Below are 19554 nucleotides of genomic sequence, written 5' to 3' on the forward strand. Positions count from 1 at the left end.
TTACGTAGGTCGTCGACGCATGTTGTTCAAGTGGCCAGAAGAGAGCGCCGTTTAGCAAATATCAATCATATGGGTGATTTCATAAATGTGCAGCTGTTTGTTTAATTTGCGAACAAGTATGTAAACAAGGACTTTAACAACTACAAGCGGAAACCGACAGTTAATATCATTTTCCAAACACATATATGGGGCATTCTACAGAATTGAAGTTGGAAACGTCTTGAAAAAAATATATTTTTCCACAAATTTTGTATGTATACTATGCAAGCTACATATTTCTAGTAATTGTGCAGTTAATTCTCTTATTTATTTAAGAAAGTTTTGGAATATTTGTCCTCTCCCAAATTTGTCACTACTGAAACACAGTAATATATAATTTAATAAAAAGGGTTATGTTGACCTATTAATATTTTGCTTAGATCTTCCTTATAAATATTTGCTATTTTATTAAAAGGTTTTAGAGGTAAATCAATGACAATTACAGATTTAACAATATTTCAACCTCACCTAACGTTTCTGTCTTGACTTTTACGGTAGTAGTTTTTTTTGTTTTGTTTAGCAGTTTGGACCAATTTTATATATATAAGCTATATACAGTCAAGCCCAATATTATTCATACCCCTGGCAAATTCTGACTTAAAGTTACTTTTATTCAACCAGCAAGTTTTTTTTTTTTTTTGACCGAAAATGACACAGGCTTCTCCCAAAAGATGTACAAGAGGCATCACTGTGGAAAAAAATATTTCTTAGCTTTTATTTACATTTGAACAAAAAGTGGCATGTCCAAAATTATTCATACCCTTTGCAAACTGTCACAGTCTATGGGAAAATCCAAAGTTCTTTACCTTTCCAAATAGTCCAAGCTGTTCTAAAGCATCCTAATTACCCTGATTCACTGGGAACAGCTGTTTTAATCAACTCAACAGGTGAAAAACAGAAGCTCTCTGCAGTTGGTTTGTGGACAGTCATGGCTATAAGACCATATCTAAATGTTTTGAAGTTCCAGTGGCTACAGTGCAACGTGTTATTAAAAAATAAGGATGTGGTCAGAAGCCAAAAGTGACACCTGTGCTGGCCAGGAGGATAGTGAGAGAGGTAAAAAAGAATCCAAGGATCACCACCAAGGCCATCCTGATGAATCTGGGCTCTGCTGGTGGCAACATCTCAAGGCAGATAGTCCAACAGACACTGCACACCATTGGGTTCCACGGACGCAGACCAAGGAGGACACCACTTCTCCAGATAAGGCACACAAAAGCCCGCTTGGCCTTTGCAAATGCTCATCTGGACAAAGAAGAAGACTTCTGGTCTTCTGTTTTATGGTCATTTGAAACAAAAATTTAATTGTTTGGCCACAATGATGTAGCCTTCATTTGGTGTAAAAAAGGAGAAGCCTTCAACCCTAAGAACACCATCCCCACTGTCAAACATAGTGGTGAGAACCTAATGTTTTGGGGGTGTTTTTCAGCCGGTGGACCAGGGAACCTAATCACAGTAAATGGCACCATGAAAAAGGAGCAGTACATCAAAATTCTCAACAACAACATCAGGCAGTCTGCAGGGAAACTTGGCCTTGGGCACTAGTGGACATTTCAGCACGACAACGACCCAAAACACACAGCAAAAGTGGTGAAGAAATGGTTAGCAGACAAAAACATTAACGTTTTGCAGTGGCCCAGCCAGAGTCCTGACTTAAATCCAATTGAGAATCTGTGGAGGGAGCTAAAGATCAGGGTGATGGCAAGGAGACCCTCCAACCTGAAAGAGTTGGAGCTCATCGCTAAAGATGAATGGGCAAAAATACCAGTGGAGACATGCAAAAAGCTGGTCAGCAATTATAGGAAGCGTTTGATTGCTGTATTGGCCAATAAAGGCTTTTCTATTGATTACTGAGAAGGGTATGAATAATTTTAGACATGCCACTTTTTGTTTAAATGTAAATAAAAGATGAGTTATAATTTTTTCCACAATGATGCCTCTTGTACATCATCTTATTTTCTTCTGGGAGACGTCTGTGTCATTTCTAATCCAAAAAAAAATTTGCTGGTTAAATAAAAGTAACTTTAAGTTAGAATTTACCAGGGGTATGAATAATTTTGGGCTTGACTGTATGTATATATATATATATATATATATATATATAAATGCAATTTATTAACAGTTAAAATACTTTTTTTTTTTTTACAAATTTATAGAATAACCCAAAAATTGACATTTCTGCAAACATTAACCAGAAAATGAAGGTTTGTCCAGATAGCCAAGATAAGCCAAACCATAATAATAAAACTGAGTATTTATCTGCTTACATCTTTATTATTAAACTGAGTACAGAAATAAATTTTTCTATTGTAGTAAATACTTTGTATTATACATTGTGATATAAATGATCCTCTCAGGAGGCTCATTGCCCTTTCCACTTATAGAAGCTGGTCATGTGCTTTGGCAAAGTAACAAAACAACAGAGCAGCTACGACGACCAACGACAGTTTACATGAGGAGTTTCCATATGATGTAAATCGGCACAACGTGAAATGTGACACTTGTTCTGTTCAGCAGTAAAAAATAATTCATAACACGCAATAAAAACAGGCCCTTTGCACCCTCAGTTCAAACAATTTCTTATTCAGTACTAATTCATGAAACTCAAACAAACAAAAGGCACATATTTAAGTATTCTCATACTTAAGAATTCGCTGAAAACTAAAAAACATGAAGTCTGAGTTGTATTTTGGTTAAAGAATGACTGTGAGAAAACCTATTTGCAATAATAGCAAAAAAGTTGTACTGATTTATTATACAGTACCTTTCCCTTTGAGAACTGAACGTGTAGAGGACTGAATGTTAACGGTCAGGTCTTTCAGTGCATGGTCTTATGACAATTTGTGTCATAAGACCATGTCCTGAAAGACCTGACCGTTAACATTTAGTGTATAAAACAACACAGTGTGATATACACTACTGTTCAAATGTTTGAGTTCAGTAAGATTTTTAAGGAAATTAATACTTTTAGCAAGGATGCATTAAAAAGTGTTGATGAAGTGTCAAAATTACAAAAGATTCAAAGTGTCTTTCAAATTATTGCTGTTCTTTTGAACCTAAATTACAAAAATGTATTAAAATATTAAGCAAAATATTTTTTATAATAATAAAAAATTATAATAATAAGAAATGTTTCTTGAGCACCAGATGATTTTTGAAGGATCATGTGACACTGCTAAAAATTCAGCTTTACCATCACAGGAATAATTTACATAATACCAGTCAAAAGTTTTTGAACAGTAAGGTTTTTAATGTTTTTTTTTTAAAGAAGTCTCTTCTGCTCATCAAACCTGAATTTAATTTATCCAAAATACAGCAAAAACAGAAAAAAATGAAATGTTTTTACTATTTAAAATACTTGTTTTCTATTGTAATGTCTTTTCAAGTGTAATTTATTCCTGTGATTTCAAAGTTGAATTTTTAGCATCATTACTCCAGTCACATGATCCTTCGGAAACCATTCTAATATTCTGATTTGCTGCTCAAAAACATTTTTTATTTTTATTATGTTGAAAACAGCTGAGTAGATTTTTTACAGGTTTCTTTGATCAATAGAAAGTGCAGGAGAACAGCATTTATCTGAAATAGAAATCTGTTGTAACATTATAAATGTCTTTATCATCACTTTTGCTAAATTAAAGTATTCATTTCTATAATTTATTTCCCAAAGAAATTATAGAAATTAATGAATGGTACAGTGTATAATGTTGCAAAAGCTTTTTATTTCAGATAAATGCTGATCTTTGAATCTTTCAATTCATCAAAGAATCCTGAAAAAAATATTCAACTGTTTTGAATAATAAAAATTGTTTCTTGAACAGCAAATCAACATATTAGAATGATTTCTGAAGGATCATGTGACACTGAAGACTGGAGTAATGATGCTGAAATTTTAGCTTTGATCACAAGAATAAATTACATTTTAAAATATATTCAAACAAAAAGCAGTTATTTAAAAAAAAAAAAATATTTCACAATATTACTGCTTTTGCAGTATTTTGGATAAAAAAATGCAGGCTTGGTGAGCAAAAGAGACCTTTAAAAAACATTAAAAATCTTACTGTTCAAAAAATTTTGACTGGTAGTGTATGAAAATAGAAAAAAGTTATTTAAACTTGTAATAATATTTCACAATATTACTGTTTTACTATATTTTTAAACATAGAAAAGCTTGGTGAGCATAAAAGACTTCTTTCAAAAATCTTACCACTCTCAAACTGTCGAACAGTAGTGTAACGGGCAAAAAAACAGGAAACTGAATGTAACAAGCATGAGATGAAACAAATCAGTCATAATGTTCAACATTTCCTGACTTGAAATAGCTTAATTTCCTGGGTAAACAACTTCAACATTCGGTCATTTCGATCAGTAATGAAGAAGCATTTATAACATTTACTTGAATTTGAAGGACTGCATTAACGGATGTCGCTGACATACTGTATAAGGCAAACCAGTGATGCGAGACCAGGATGTTTACAAAAGCCAGTGTCAGATGTGACCCTGGACCACAAAACCAGTCTTAAGTAGCATGGGTATATTTGTAGCAATATCCAAAAATACAAAGTATGGGTCGAAATTATCGATTTTTCTTTTATGCCAAAAATCATTACGATATTAAGTAAAGACCATATTCCATGAAGATATTTTGTAGATTTCCTACCCTGAATATATCAAAACATATTTTTTGATTAGTAATATGCATTGCTAAGAACTTCATTTGGAAAACTTTAAAGGCGATTTTCTCAGTATTTAGATTTTTTTGCACCCTCAGATTCTAGATTTTCAAATAGTTGTATCTCAAACAAATATTGTCCTATACTAACAAACCATACATCAGTGGAAAGCTTATTTATTTGGCCTTCAGATGAAGTATAAATCTCAATTTCGAAAAATTGACACTTATGACTGGTTTTGTGGTCCAGGGTCACATATAATAAAAGGACTGATGCTGAGATAACAAAATACAGATCACGAATACAAAGCCATAAATAACTCTGATCCAGATCATACATCTGTGTGTTTTTCTGCCTCTGGTAATGGGTTATTGGTTTTGTCCCCTTCTGTAGGCACACTGCTATACTGGCAGTCCATGGGCAAACTGACTGCAGGCTTAGCTGGAGACCCAGGCGCTGGTGAACCGTTCTTCTGGGCTGCATCACGCGAGTCCAGACAGTAAAAGGAAACTATGAGGAAGAGAGCTGATAAGGCCACTGTGATGCTGCAGGCCACAAACACATACGTGTACTGGTCCGTACGGTCCACAAGGATTCCTGTAACACAGGTGCAGAGATATTACAATTAGCATTTTATTCAGCATTTTAATCTGCTGTGTCATCATTAATTTGAACATAACCATCAAAATCCGAGGCATGCATGACTGTGTATGGGAGTTCTAGGAAACAGTTGAATGCTAAGCCAAAAACATGTGTACTTAGAAACACCTTGAGGTGCAAGGCACCGCTTTAAATTTTTTTTCAGTGTGAGAAAGAGAACGGTCAGTTTGACCAGATTGAGAACACGTAAATCCAGATTAGTGTTGCAATGGACCAGACATTCCATACTTTTTACTAAAACACATGCACAAATCCACCTCACTGACTGCTACACAATATATTAAATATACAAAAATATTTGACTCTGGACCACAAAACCAGTCATAAGGGTCACTTTTTTAAAACTGAGATTTATACATCATCTGAAAGCTAAATAAATAAGCTTTTCAGTGACATATGGTTTGTTAGGACAACTATCTGAGGGTTCAAAAAAAATCTAAATACTGAGAAAATGCCTTTAAATTTGTTCAAATGAAGTTCTTAGCAATGCATATTACCAATCAAAAATTAAGTTTTGATTTATTTACGGAAAGAAATGTACTAAATATCATCACAGAACATGATCTTTACTTAATATCCTAATGATTTTTGGCATAAAAGAAAGATCTGTAATTTTGACCCATACAATTATTTTTTTGGCTATTGCTACATAAGACTTGTCATAGTGATTATTTCTTTATGTAACAAGAATGTTTGGGAATGTCTTCGAATTATTTTTTGGGACATTACTGTGACAGGACAGTTGAGACGTGACAGGAAAGAACCTTCATTTCCTGCTGATCTGAGCCAGATGTCAACCAGGGATAAGACCAGTTGCAGTTTTAGGTGCTTTGTTTTGTTTTGATTTAATTTACATCAACAATTGATATGATTTCTATGGAAACTGTATTTTGTTGGTCCCGTAACTGGTCACTATTTGTTCACTAAATGTTTACCATTTTAATGACATGTTTGCTTGCTTTACTTTAAATATTACAAATAAATGAAAATAAAAGGCAGATGCTCAACCTATTGTAGATAAGGGTCAAAAATGTTCAAAAATAAAAAAATATTTTGGATTGTAATAATATTTCACAATATTACTGTTTTTACTGTTTTTTTTAGACTTATATACTAATATCTTAATAAGTTTGGGATCAGTAAGATTTTTTATGTTTTTTAAAGAAGTTTCTAGTGCTCATCAAGGCTGCATTTATTGAATCAAAAATTCTGAAAAATACAGTAATATTGTAAAATATTATTTTAATGTAAAAAACTGTTTTCTATGTGAATATATTTTCAAATGTAATTTATTTATGTGATGCAAAGCTGAATTTTCAGCATCATTACTCTAGTCTTCAGTATCCTTCAGAAATCATTCTAATATGCTGATTTAATATCAATATTAAAAAACTATTTTGCTGCTTAGTATTTTGTTGGAACCTGTGATATTTTTTCAGAATTTTTTTAATAAATAAAAAAGTTAAAAAATAAAAGCACTTTTTTAAAATAGAAATCTTTTGTAACAATATAAACTACTATTTAAAAGTTTGTGTTCAGTACATTTTTATTCTTTCTTTGTTTCAGAGAGATTAATATTTTTATTCACCAAGAATGTGTTAAATTGATAAAAAGTGATAGCAATGACTTTTATTGTTAAAAAATATTTCTATTTTAAATAAATGCTGTTCGTTTTAACGTTTTATTCAACAAAACATCTTGAAAAAAGAATCACAGGTTCCAAAACAATAAAAAAAAAAATCAATTAATTAATAATAAAAACTAATAAATCAGCATATTAGAATGATTTCTGAAGGATCATGTGACACTGAAGACTGGAGTAATGATGCTGAAAATTCAGCTTTGCATCACAAGAATAAATTATATTCTAAAATATATTAAAATAAAAGACCATTATTTTAATATACAATAATATTTCACAATAATACTATTTTTTTCTGTATTTTTGATCAAGTAAATGCAGCTTGATGAGCATAAGATCTATGTTTTTTAATAAATATTAGGTTGTAAATCTGCATGCAAACGTTGTTTAAATTAGTTTTAAATTCACTATATCATGAGAACATGTCGTTTATCCAAAAGTATTTCATGTGAGTCACCTTTACAAAATCTACTGTTTGGGAGGTGTGCTTAATGAGTCAGATATTAAAGGTTGTATCAGCGATTTCTAGCCTAAAACATAAAGTGTCAATTTCAGCTGACCTTTCTTCACGATCCGCTCGCTGCCTGCCCCATAAATTGCCTGTGAAAAAACCGCGTCTCTCTGGTCAGCCTAGGGTCCGAGATATGCCAAAAAAACAATCGGCGCTATCAACTATTTCACAGATAATCAAACAGTGTTCCAACCAATCAGCGTCAGGGGTTTGGTGTTGTGGACTTTCCTACTGGTGCAGGGATGTGAGGGAGGCGGAGCGAAAGTCCACAACACCAAACCCATGACGCTGATTGGTTGGAACACTGTTTGTTTATAGTGCCGATTGTTTTTTTGGCATATCTCGGACCCTAGGCTGACCAGAGAGACGCGATTTTTTCACAGACAATTTATGGGGCAGGCAGCGAGCGGATCGTGAACAAAGCTCAGCTGAATTTGACACTTTATGTTTCAGGCTAGAAATCGCTGATACAACCTTTAACAGTACCTACAATCCATACAAATTGCAAACGTTTCCCAAGAATGAAGCAGCTCTTTATTGCCTGTACAGGTTGAGAATGACTCTCTACTGCAGGCAATGGCCTTTTATATCTACAGTCAAGCCAAAAGTTATTCAGACACCAGATATCATTTTTTAATCACTAGTGGGTGCAGGACACTATAGTTTATTTATGTAAGTGAGAATAGCAAAATAAAGTAAACTGTGATATATTATACCTAAAAAATCTTCATACAGTGGGCTACCAGTGAAACTAATACAAATTTGGGACCAAAAATTATTCAGACACTTTGATCTGACCATGCTTTGCTTTAGTGTTTTTTTCTTTAATTGCTAATGCAAACTTTTTAAACCAAAGACTGAACAAAATTAAGCATTGCTTGGTAATTTATCAACAAAGTATTGATAGTTGTGTGAATATTGTCAAACTAACAGCTGTCTTTTGGTTGATTGTAATCCATTACATACCTTTCTATCAAAGTTATCTGACACAGTTTAACCCTGAGTTCTTTCTTATTTTATTACCATTCTCTAAACTATAGTAATTAATGTTGAAGGTGTCTGAATACATTTTGGTTTGACTGTATAACAGTGTCACAAAAAAGAGTATTAGATAATGAGAATGCTTGGCCCAGTAACAATAAAAAGCTAGAAACACCCCTGCTGTCTATAGAAACTATACTTGTTGTCTCAAGTCTAAGGCAGGTACAAATGTTGAAATACCAGCACGACCACATTTAAAACTATAAATCATTTTGGGCTGTGCTCTGTGAGACATGCACATTTAGGCAGTGACATAACAATTCAAACCACAAGGTTTTTATATTACCTGCAAGAGGAGGTCCTATTAGCAGCGTAACGCTTTCCATGATAGACAACAGACCAAGCGCTGACGGGAATCGACTCATCTCCACCGTGTCCATCAGAACGGTGAACATTAATGAGCCTACCACGCTCATGGACAGCCCGTACATCACCACATACATTAACAGCACTGGGAAACTGGCAGAAATACAGCAGATGCTATTACTGAGTCCATTTATCAGAAGTGCGACTGAGAAAACGTAGATGTGTCGACCTTTAAACCAGGACATGCTGAAGAGCAATCCAACAGGAGGCCGCACAAAGACATTGACAAAGCCCAAGATGGAAAGCAGCAGGGCTGCTCGGCTTGGATCCATTTTGTGAGCTGTTGCGTATGGGACGAGGTAAATAAGCGGCACCACGAACCCCAGCATCATCCAAGTGATGCCCAGTGAAAACACCCGAAAACGCAAATTACTACAGAAGAGGTCAAAGCCCATGTGTTTTCTGAGGGCTGATGGTAAATTCTGAAAGATCCTCAGCACACAACCCTTTTTGCCTATGGGTTTAGGACCGTTGCTTATCAGCTTTGTCTTTTTGGGCTCGCGAGGCCTGACTGGTCTCATGACGGCTCCGCAAACACAGCAGTTGAGCAGCACAGCGCCGAGGACCAAAAAGCTCCCTCTCCAGCCCAGTGTACTCTGCAGATAGTCACCTAAAAAGGGCAATGTAGACAGACCCAGAGCGGTACCGGTGGAGGATATCGCATTGGCGAAAGGGCGACGGCGCACAAAGTAATGGCCAAGAATAGTGACCGCAGGCTGGAAGCTGAAACAGAAACCCAGACCTGTGAAGCAAACAGAGAGTTATGAATTGTATAGAACTGATTGATGGATTACAAACAACTACAAATACATCTAAGCTGTAACTGTATCCATAATAAAAAAAAAAACCTATTCTTATTGTTGTAGTTGTTGTTATATGTTTGAAATAGAACTCATAATCAATCAGTCAATTAATATCAAAAGCATTTATTATTATTTATTTATTATATTAGTTTTATGTCAATTAATAATTAGCTGTAACTGTAAATATTAAAGCTTTCAATAGAGTTTAAATCATTAATAATCAATTAATCAAATAATAATATTAAAAATAATAATTCATTTATTGTTAGTAGTATATAATTTAATAATTAATCATCAATTAATAAATACATCAAATTGGTAATACATTTATTATATTATTTAAAAGACATTATTAAACATTGAATTGTTTAAACTACTAATTATTATTATAATATTATATTTATATTTAATAATCAATTAATAATATAATAAATGTTCATGTATCAACTTGAATGTTCATTATCAGAGCTATATAATTCATTTATTTATTGCTTAAATAATTTAAACATTAACAATAGTAATTATATATATATATATATAAGCAAATAAAGAATTAGTAATAAATAACTGATTTTATTGTGCACATGTATTTATTTAGAAATGTAACTTCATTAATATTAATATTAGTAGTATATCATTTAATAATTAATCATCAATTATTTCAATCTGTAATGTAAATAATACAAATATTATATTACACATTAATTATTAAATATTAAATTATTTTAACGGATAATTATTATATTTATATATATAATCAATTAATGATATAATAAATACTCATGTATTATTTACTTGTATGCTGACTATTGGAGCTATATAATACATTTATTTATTTTTTAAATAATTTCTATAAATTGACGTTATCATTATTATTATTTTTAACAATATTAATAATAATAATAAATATATATATATATATATATATATATATATATATATACTTTTTTACTGTTTATATAATTCTTCTTGTTGCTACAGTACATACATTTTTAACATCTGAAACTTTTTTGTGGGTGGTCATATTACCTTTTTTTTTTTTTTTTTTTACAAAACTTGTGTACTGTACTGTACTAAATGTTAAATACCAGCCATGCTGATAAAAAGCACAACAGCATTCTTGTGTGATATTGTTCAAGAACTCCACTTCATATTTGTGTTCATATTCTCATTCATGTCAGGTCAGCTGGTAAAGTGCTTAGTACTAACTCTTTACATAATCACAAAGACGTTTATGTAATCACTGCTGTTGCTCTTTTATCTACAGATCATCAGGATATCATAATCACTTCCTCTGGTGACTTACTGACCTGTGATGATCCCCGTGGTGATATATAAGTCAACGATGGAATGTGAGAAAGAGCTGACTGCCATCCCAAAACCACTCAGCACTCCCCCAAACATCACTGTCGCCCGACAACCAAAGTGTTCCACCAGCACACTACAAAGAGGACCTGCAAGAAAAAACATGTACGGTAAAAAAAGAGAGAGAAACTTTCATTTGAGATGGATTACTCTAAATTGACAGCATGACATGGCATATTTCAACAGCTTATTTTCAACAACCAGCTACTAAAGACAACACCCTAGTGCAATGAATGCCTTGTTCAAATACATTAAGCAAAATGTCAACACATAACTCTCACAAGTAATTGATGTATGGCGGTTTAAAGGGTGCAATAACGTGTGCGTAATAAATGCAGGAGGGCCAAGGTGTTCCTCTTTTTTTGTCATTACTATGACTGCTACTGTGACTATCAGTAAAAAACATGTAAGTCAAACGCTGATGTTTAACTACCATCTCTGCTGGCTTTGTGCAATATAGATGTTATCAACCTAAATCGGATGCCCAATAATGACCACAACTTCCTTCTCACAGTGGGAATGAATTGCACACTTATTTATTCAGTGCATTTACCTGTTTGAGTAAACAAAATTGTGCATAAAGCTACTTTGATTTACTGTATGTTTAAAAAAAAATAAAAAAGCAGGATCAGTAGGATTTTTAATGTTTTTTAAAGAAGTCTCTTATGCTCATCAAAGTTCCATTTATTTAATCAGTTCCATTTATAAATTACAGAAATGAATTTAATATTATAAAATATTCAGTTCAATTCAAAATAACAGTTTTCTGTTTTATTATACTTTAAAATAGAATTTATTAATGTGATGCAAAGCTTAATTTTCAACAGCCATTATTCCAGTCTTCAGTGTCACATGATTCTTCAAAAATCATTCTAATATGCTGATTGATTATTAATGTTGGAAACAGTTGTGCTGCTTAATATTTTTATGGAACTTGTGACTTTTTAGCATTCTTTGATGAATAAAACTTTCAAAAGAACAGCATTTATTTAAAATAGAAATCCTTTGAAACAATATACACCACCGTTCAAAGTTTGGGGTCAGTACATTTTTTCTTTCCAGTTTTCTTTGAAAGAAATTAATACTTTTATTTGATGAATAAAAAGTTAAAAAGAACAGAATTTATTTAAAATAGAAATCTTTACTAACAATATAAGTCTTTGCTATCACTTTTTATCAATTTAACACATCCTTGCTGAATAAAAGTGTTAATTTCTTTCAAAGAAATTAAGAAATAAAAATGTACTGACCCCAAACTTTGAACATTGGTGTGTATTGTTTCAAAAGATTTCTATTTTAAATGAATGCTGTTCTTTTGAAAGTTTTATTCATCAAAGAATGCTAAAAAGTCACAGGTTCCAAAAAAAATATTAAGCAGCAAAACTGTTTCCAACATTGATAATAAATCAGCAGACTCGTGTGACAATGAAGACTGGAGTAATGATGCTTAAATTCAGCTTTGCATCACAGGATTAAATTATATTTTAAAGCATATTAAAGTAGAAAACTACTATTTTAAATTGCAATAATATTTCTGTGTTTTTAACCAAATAAACAGCCTTGATGATCAGAAAAGACTTCTTTAAAAATCTCACTGATCGCAAACTTTTGAACGGCACTGTAAATTAGTGTTATTTACTATAACTGCTGCAAAAGTAACACAAGTCTCTGGATTGGAAGTATTTTTGCAAGTTAAATGTAAATTAAGGCTGACCCAGTTTAATATGCAGACACAAGTACAGTATAAATAAGCCATTCATCGGTTGATTTCCCCAAAAGTGTAAACACTGTGACTCAGTGGTGCTATGAAATACTGCTCAGTATTTTTGACCAGCTTGACTCAGCAACATTGGCACAGGATTTTCCAATTTTGCTTTGGTAACTGAACTTCTTAGAAATACTTAAAGTGCCTTTTTCTTTAAGTTAATTTTCAAGTAAATATTTAAATAATTTAATAACATATTTGCATGCTCACGGTTTTCTGATGTTTACCTATGTATGTTTACTTACATATGAGTAAATACACTACCAGTCAAAAGTTTTTGAACAGTAGATTTGTAATGTTTTTTTAAAAAGTATCTTCTGCTCACCAAGCCTGCGTTTATTTGATCCAAAGTATATAATAGTAAATATTTTTACTATTTAAAATAACTGCTTTCTATTTGAATATATTTTAAAATGCAATTTCTTCCTGTGATTTCAAAGCTTATTTTTAGCATCATTACTCCAGTCTTCAGTGTTGCATGACCCTTCAAAAATCATTCTAATATGCTGATTTGCTGTTTAAGAAACAACTATTATTATTATCATCAGTATTTAAAATAGTTGAGAACATTTATTTCAGGATTCTATGATAAATAGAAAGATCTAAAGATCAGCATTTATCAGAAAAAACGCTTTTGTAATATTATACACTATACCATTCAAAAGCTTGGAGTCAGAAAGAAATTATAGAAATGAATAGTTTTTGTAGCAAGGATGCTTTAAATTGATCAAAAGTGATGATGAAGACATTTATAATGTTACAAAAGATTTCTATTTCAGATAAATGCTGTTCTTCCGAACTTTCTATTCATCAAAGATTCTACTCAGCTGTTTTCAACACAAGAATATTAATAAATGTTTTTGAGCAGCCAATCATTTCTGAAGGATCATGTGACTGGAGTTAATGATGCTAAAAATTCAGCTTTGAAATCATGAGAATAAATTACATTTTAAAATATATATAAATAGATAACACTTAGTTTAAATAGTAAATATATTTCAAAATTTTACAGTTTTTACCTTACTTTGGATTAACTAAATGCAGGCTTGGTGAGCAGAAGAGACTTATTTAAAAAACATTTTACTGTTCAAAAACTTTTGACTGGTAGTGTATATAAAATATCTAATCAGTTTTTAGTGTTTTATTTTGATTGTTTTTATTTTAAAATCATTTAGAAATATAATGCTGCACAACTTATAATACAAGTTATAATACAAATATTCATGTCTTGAATTATTCACTTTCAATTGTTCAAACCCTCAAGCTTTTAACATATTAACACATCCCATTTTTATTCTGGCAAACTATTGGTGAAATGCTGTGACGTTCTTTTTACAAAACAGCGGAAATTATGCAAATGTTCATGTAAATAACATAAACTTATCACGCATGAATGAGCATTAAACTCACAGAACAGAAAGAGTTACTGAGAAGCAGCATAGCTTCATTTGTTTATTTTAATATGGCATTTAATAAATGACTAGCTCACAAACCCTTGTTTGGGAAACCCTGGAGGTGGGATTTCTTGTTTGTCCCACCAATGGAAGATAAGCGGTATGTTTGGGTAACCTGTTTTAACATCCTCACCTCCGGCGTGCAGAACTGACGTCATTATCGACGGCACCCAAGACGTCTCACTGTTACTGGCTTGAAATTCTTCCTGAAGTTCTACGTAGAAGATGCCAATGCAGGCGGGGAAGGCCAGCGTCAGAGCTAAGACAAGGATGGTAGCCACCAGGACCACCCATCCCCAGCCTCCATCTGGAGCATCGTAGGTATCTGGATGAGCTTGATCAGAAGGGGGTCCTGGTCCTTGTTTTTCTCCCTCCTCAGATTCAGGCTCACATAGCTGCCCTGACTGCTCCTCCATGCTGGAAGGTTGCTGAGGTGCCATATTTTCCGTTCCGATGGTAACCGAGTCACTACCACCTGGGTTTTTTCACTTGATCCGGGGAGCTTTGGGCTCTCAGCGGCAGAAGAGCAGGGAAACACATTCTATATCATCCAAATAAAATGTGCTTGCAATATACCCCTATACAAAAAAAGAGGATAAAACTGATCTTATTGAACATTTAGCCAAAAATAAAGAAAACACAATGCAAAATGTTGGGTGGATCCGCAAAATGAAGTAATTGTATGAACTTGTCGAACTCCTCTTTGTTTACCTTTTGAGTTCAGGTAGACCTGAGAGGTATTTGCTCACATGCACCTTAGAGATTTTTCACCTTTTTTTTTTTTTTTTTTGGTCTTAGCTTTAATACTGAATACTAACCAAGTTAATATTTATCTAACCTACAACGCATTTGGATATAGGAACAGATAATGGTTTTCTTTCGTAAAGGATTCTGTTTTTAAAAAGTGTCTAAGAATCTTTTAAGTGCATATCCTGTCTCTGAAATATGGAAACTTGCCAGTTTCTGCCAATAAATAAAAAAGGTTATTGTGACTTTTTATCTCACAATTCCTACTTTTTTATCTCAGAATGAGATATTGCAAGTTATTCCAATTTTGAGGGGGGGAAATAGACTAATATGTTCTCAAAATTGTGAGTTTATAACTCACATTTCTGACTTAATAACTCCCAAAAGTCAGATTTGCGAGTTTATGTTTCGCAATTCTGGCTTTATAATTCTCAATTGCAAGTTTACATCCAGCAGTTCTAAGAAAAATCAGATTTGCGAGTTTATCTCTCACATTTATTTTTTATTTATTTATTTTTTTTTTTATTAAACTTAGATACAAAATCTCGTAGAGGTAACAGCATAGTATCCTACCAAGTACAATAACAGTCAACATCAAACCGTAAGGGGATCCATCTTACATGTAAGGCAAAACAAAATAAGTAAATAAATAAAATAAAAATTACAACACAAGAAACTTATACATGTCCGATGATATTTTCTGGGCACGACAATTTTTAAGTAATCTCAGTGAGGAGATCTCTCACATTTATGACTATATAACATGTAATTGCGAGTTTTTATCACGCAATTCTACAGAAAAAAAGTCTGATTTGCAAGTTCATATCTCGCAATTCTGGCTTTATAACATGCAATTGCAAGTTTATATCACGCAATTCCAAGAAAAAAGTCAGAATTTTGAGTTTATATCTCACAATTCTGACTTTATTTCTCAAAATTGTGACTTTATTTTTCACAATTGCTAGTTTGACTCGCAACTCTGGCTTTATAACTCGTATATTACGCAATTCCAAGAAAAAAGTCAGATTTGCGAGTTTATGTCTTGGAATTCTGGCTTTATAATTCTCAATTGTGAGTTTATATCAAACAATTCTAAGAAAAAAGTCAGATTTGCAAGTTTATGTCTCGCAGTTCTGGCTTTATAACATGCAGTTGCGAGTTTATATCATGCAGTTCTAGGAAAAATATCTGATTTGCGAGTTTATATCTTACAATTTTGACATTATAACATGCAATTCCGAGTTTATATCATGCAGTTCTAAGAAAAAAGTAATATTTGTAGTTTATATCTCACAATTCTGACTTAATAACTCACAATTGCGAGTTTATATCATGCAATTCTAAGAAAAAAGTCTGATTTGCAAGTTTATATCTCACAATTCTGGCTTTATAAAATGCAATTCTGATGTTATGTCATGCAATTCTAAGAAAAATCTGATTTGCAAGTTTACGTCTCGCAGTTCTGACTTTATAATTTACAATTGCGAGTTTATATTATGCAATTCTACGAAAAAAAGTCTGATTTGCAAGTTCATATCTCGCAATTCTGGCTTTATAACATGCAATTGCGAGTTTATTTCACACAGTTCTGAGAAAAGTCAGATTTGCGAGTTATGTCTCGAAATTCTGACTTTATAACTTATATCACAATTCTGACTTAATTTCTCAGAACTGAGTTAATATCTCACAATTCTGACTTTACAACTCACAATTGTGAGTTTGTATCACACAGTTTCGAGATGTAAACACAACTGCAAGAAAAAAGATTTCTGAGGTAAAAAGTTGCAATTACCTTTTTTATTTTATTTTTTCGGTGGTGGAATCTCACTTTGAAACAAGAAACAACAGCACATGATATCTCAGGGTCATTGACAAGGCTTTTAGGATTCAATGACTCACTCAGCACAGATAAAAAGACATATGTGTTGCCACCTACTGGCGTGATGATGTAACCTAATAAAACTAACTAAACGAATCAAAATCTCCACCGCTAGAATGTTTGTTTACATGCTTCTTCTGTTCGTTTTGTATGGTTGTTTATTTCTTAAGCTTCTACAGCTGTTTCAGGGTGTTCTGAACATGATGACATCATGACATTTCTGCTGTTCTGTCCAGGAAGAAGCGACTTTAAATAAACAACAAAAAAACTATGGAAAAACGACGCGCACGTGTTACTTTATTTCAACAAGTGCAACGAAAACATTTAAAGCACTTAAGACACGTTTGAAGCCCTTAGTTAAACTGTTCAAACAACCAGTGTTTTTATTCAAAGCACCTGAAATAAGCCACATCACCGGGGTCTCACAAGCCTGTAGTGTCAACATTTCACCCTATTCTTCAAGTCGAAGACGTAGCCTGACTCAAACGCGGCACAATCTAAAGCCTTGATAAAACATCATGTAATAAACAACAAACGCACCTTTTCAGCACATTTTCAGGCATCCACGCCAGCTCCGTGTCTCTGTGCTGCGGAGGCTGCGGAGACTGTCAAAGCGGTAGGAGGAGACACTCCGGGTGGGAGCAGCTTCAGGATCCAATTGATTGAGCAAAAGCTAATGCAACAACATGTTCTGTCACATATCGTATCAAAACCACATATCCCAAATGGAGAGCTCTGAGGAAGTAGTAAGGTCTCCTTTCACCGCAATCTACACGTAGAGAAATTTGAGTAGTGGGGCGATGGCATTTCCTCTCTTGCCTTTTACCCCACAGTGTCATCCGCCTAGTGCTGCGCTGAAGGGCGGGTTTCTGTTATACTGGCGTATTTAAGCCTTAAACACATAACCCATAGACTTCATTAAAGTGCGTTTTAAATCCATAAATACATCACGTATTAAGGTTTAAACTAAGCTTACTCCAAACAATGCCATATTAGAGTTAAGTACTAGAGATCCCGTGACGCAGATTGCAAATCCAAACAAACACCTTATTCTTACCCCAAACACACTCCATTGTATTTACAATACTAACCATTTACAAGTGAAAAACACACGGTGATCTTTTCAGTGTCAGTCACTTAAATGTATTAGTAGCTTCAAAGCAGGACATTTCACCCACAAAATAGAAATCTGACCAAACCTGTATAACTAAATTTCTTCTAAGGAACCGCTGGACAGAATGTCCCAGTCACCGTTCATTGTAGTGAGGGTGGGGGGAGAGGCAGAAAGAGAATGGGGACGGAGAGTGCAATTCTGCCCAACTTTTCCTTTTCTGTTGTGTTCCATGGAAGTCAGTCATACTGGTTGGTCAAACTGACATTTATGGGTTAAGTATCGACCTTTTCTTTTCCGTTAAATGGGCGTGGCCATTTGTAAATTTTATATTAGCTGTACAAAACAGTTCCTTTTGCTGCTTGATACTGCAAATTGGTGTGTTTTACCATGTTATTTTAATGTATTATGTTAATTAACACACCGGGTTGTAATGCAAACAGTTTAACATTTACTGCACTTTTATTTTACGGTTATGGTGTTTTCACAATGCCACATCAATATTGGCGGCACTAAATGTAAACAATGCCACTGAATCGAACGAAACTCATATATTTAGCTATTTATTGCTGCTGAAAATGATCAATTATTGTCATGTTTTGGGCTGTACCAACTGGTCAGACTGGGAAAAACATTCGGAGTACTGTATAGACTGCCAAAAGTTATAACAAATCAAGGAGAAGAGTGCAAAAAAAAACTGTCTGAGGAACAAAAGGCGTTTGTGGTTGGCCAAACTGAACCAGGATTTCCAGGTCAAGAATCTTGACAGCATTCATGTTTGTACTTATAATTTCCAGTCAGGTAGGTGAAATATTAAGTTCAATATTATAATTAATACAGCTCATGCGTATCATTACCACCTGTTTATCTTAGTTTGTCAAAATGTTGCACCCTTTCCTTCTTACCAAGTCCCTTCTCTATACGATTTAGCAACTTCCACGCGTGACAACTCTCTATAGAAGTCTCACCCATAAGTTTAGTTCCACATCAGTTCAATTTAAAGGGTTCCCATGCTAATGAAATATCAGGGAATTGTAAAATGATGGTTTCCCGGCAAGGCAAATAACCAAACATTTCAATAGTTAATAGTTCAATAGGCTCTAAAATATTTGTGACCCTAGACCACAAAACCCATCATAAGGGTCAGTTTTTCAAAATTGAGATTTATAAATCTTCTGGTTTGTTGGGATAGGACAATATTTGGCAACTATTTAAAATCTGGAATCTGAAGGTGCAAAAAAAATCTAAATATTGAGAAAATTGCCTTTAAAGTTGTCCAAATTAAGTTCTTAGCAATGCATATTACTAATATATATATATATATATATATATATATATATATATATATATATATATTTTTTTTTTTTTTTTTAAATATATTCACCGTAAGAAAATTTACAAAATATCTTCACTGAACATAATCTTCACTTACTATCCTAATGATTTTTGACATGACAGAAAAAACTGATCATTTTGACCCACACAATGTATTTTTGGC

General features: G+C 33.1%; 1 protein-coding gene across 1 annotated transcript; it reads right to left on the reverse strand.

Annotated features, from left to right (window-relative positions):
• Window positions 1–2304: 2304 nt before the first annotated feature.
• slc16a5a (solute carrier family 16 member 5a) lies at window positions 2305–17763 on the reverse strand. Its single transcript, XM_073827720.1, has 5 exons — window positions 17486–17763; window positions 14453–14897; window positions 11046–11189; window positions 8853–9674; window positions 2305–5309 (listed from the first exon to the last, which is right to left on the reverse strand). The coding sequence occupies exons 2-5, from the start codon at window positions 14757–14759 to the stop codon at window positions 5044–5046; spliced, it is 1539 nt and encodes a 512-aa protein (XP_073683821.1). The 5' UTR covers window positions 14760–14897; window positions 17486–17763; the 3' UTR covers window positions 2305–5043.
• Window positions 17764–19554: the final 1791 nt, after the last annotated feature.

The sequence above is a fragment of the Garra rufa genome, chromosome 22 (assembly GCF_049309525.1).
Source record: "Garra rufa chromosome 22, GarRuf1.0, whole genome shotgun sequence".
Lineage (NCBI taxonomy): Eukaryota > Metazoa > Chordata > Actinopteri > Cypriniformes > Cyprinidae > Garra > Garra rufa.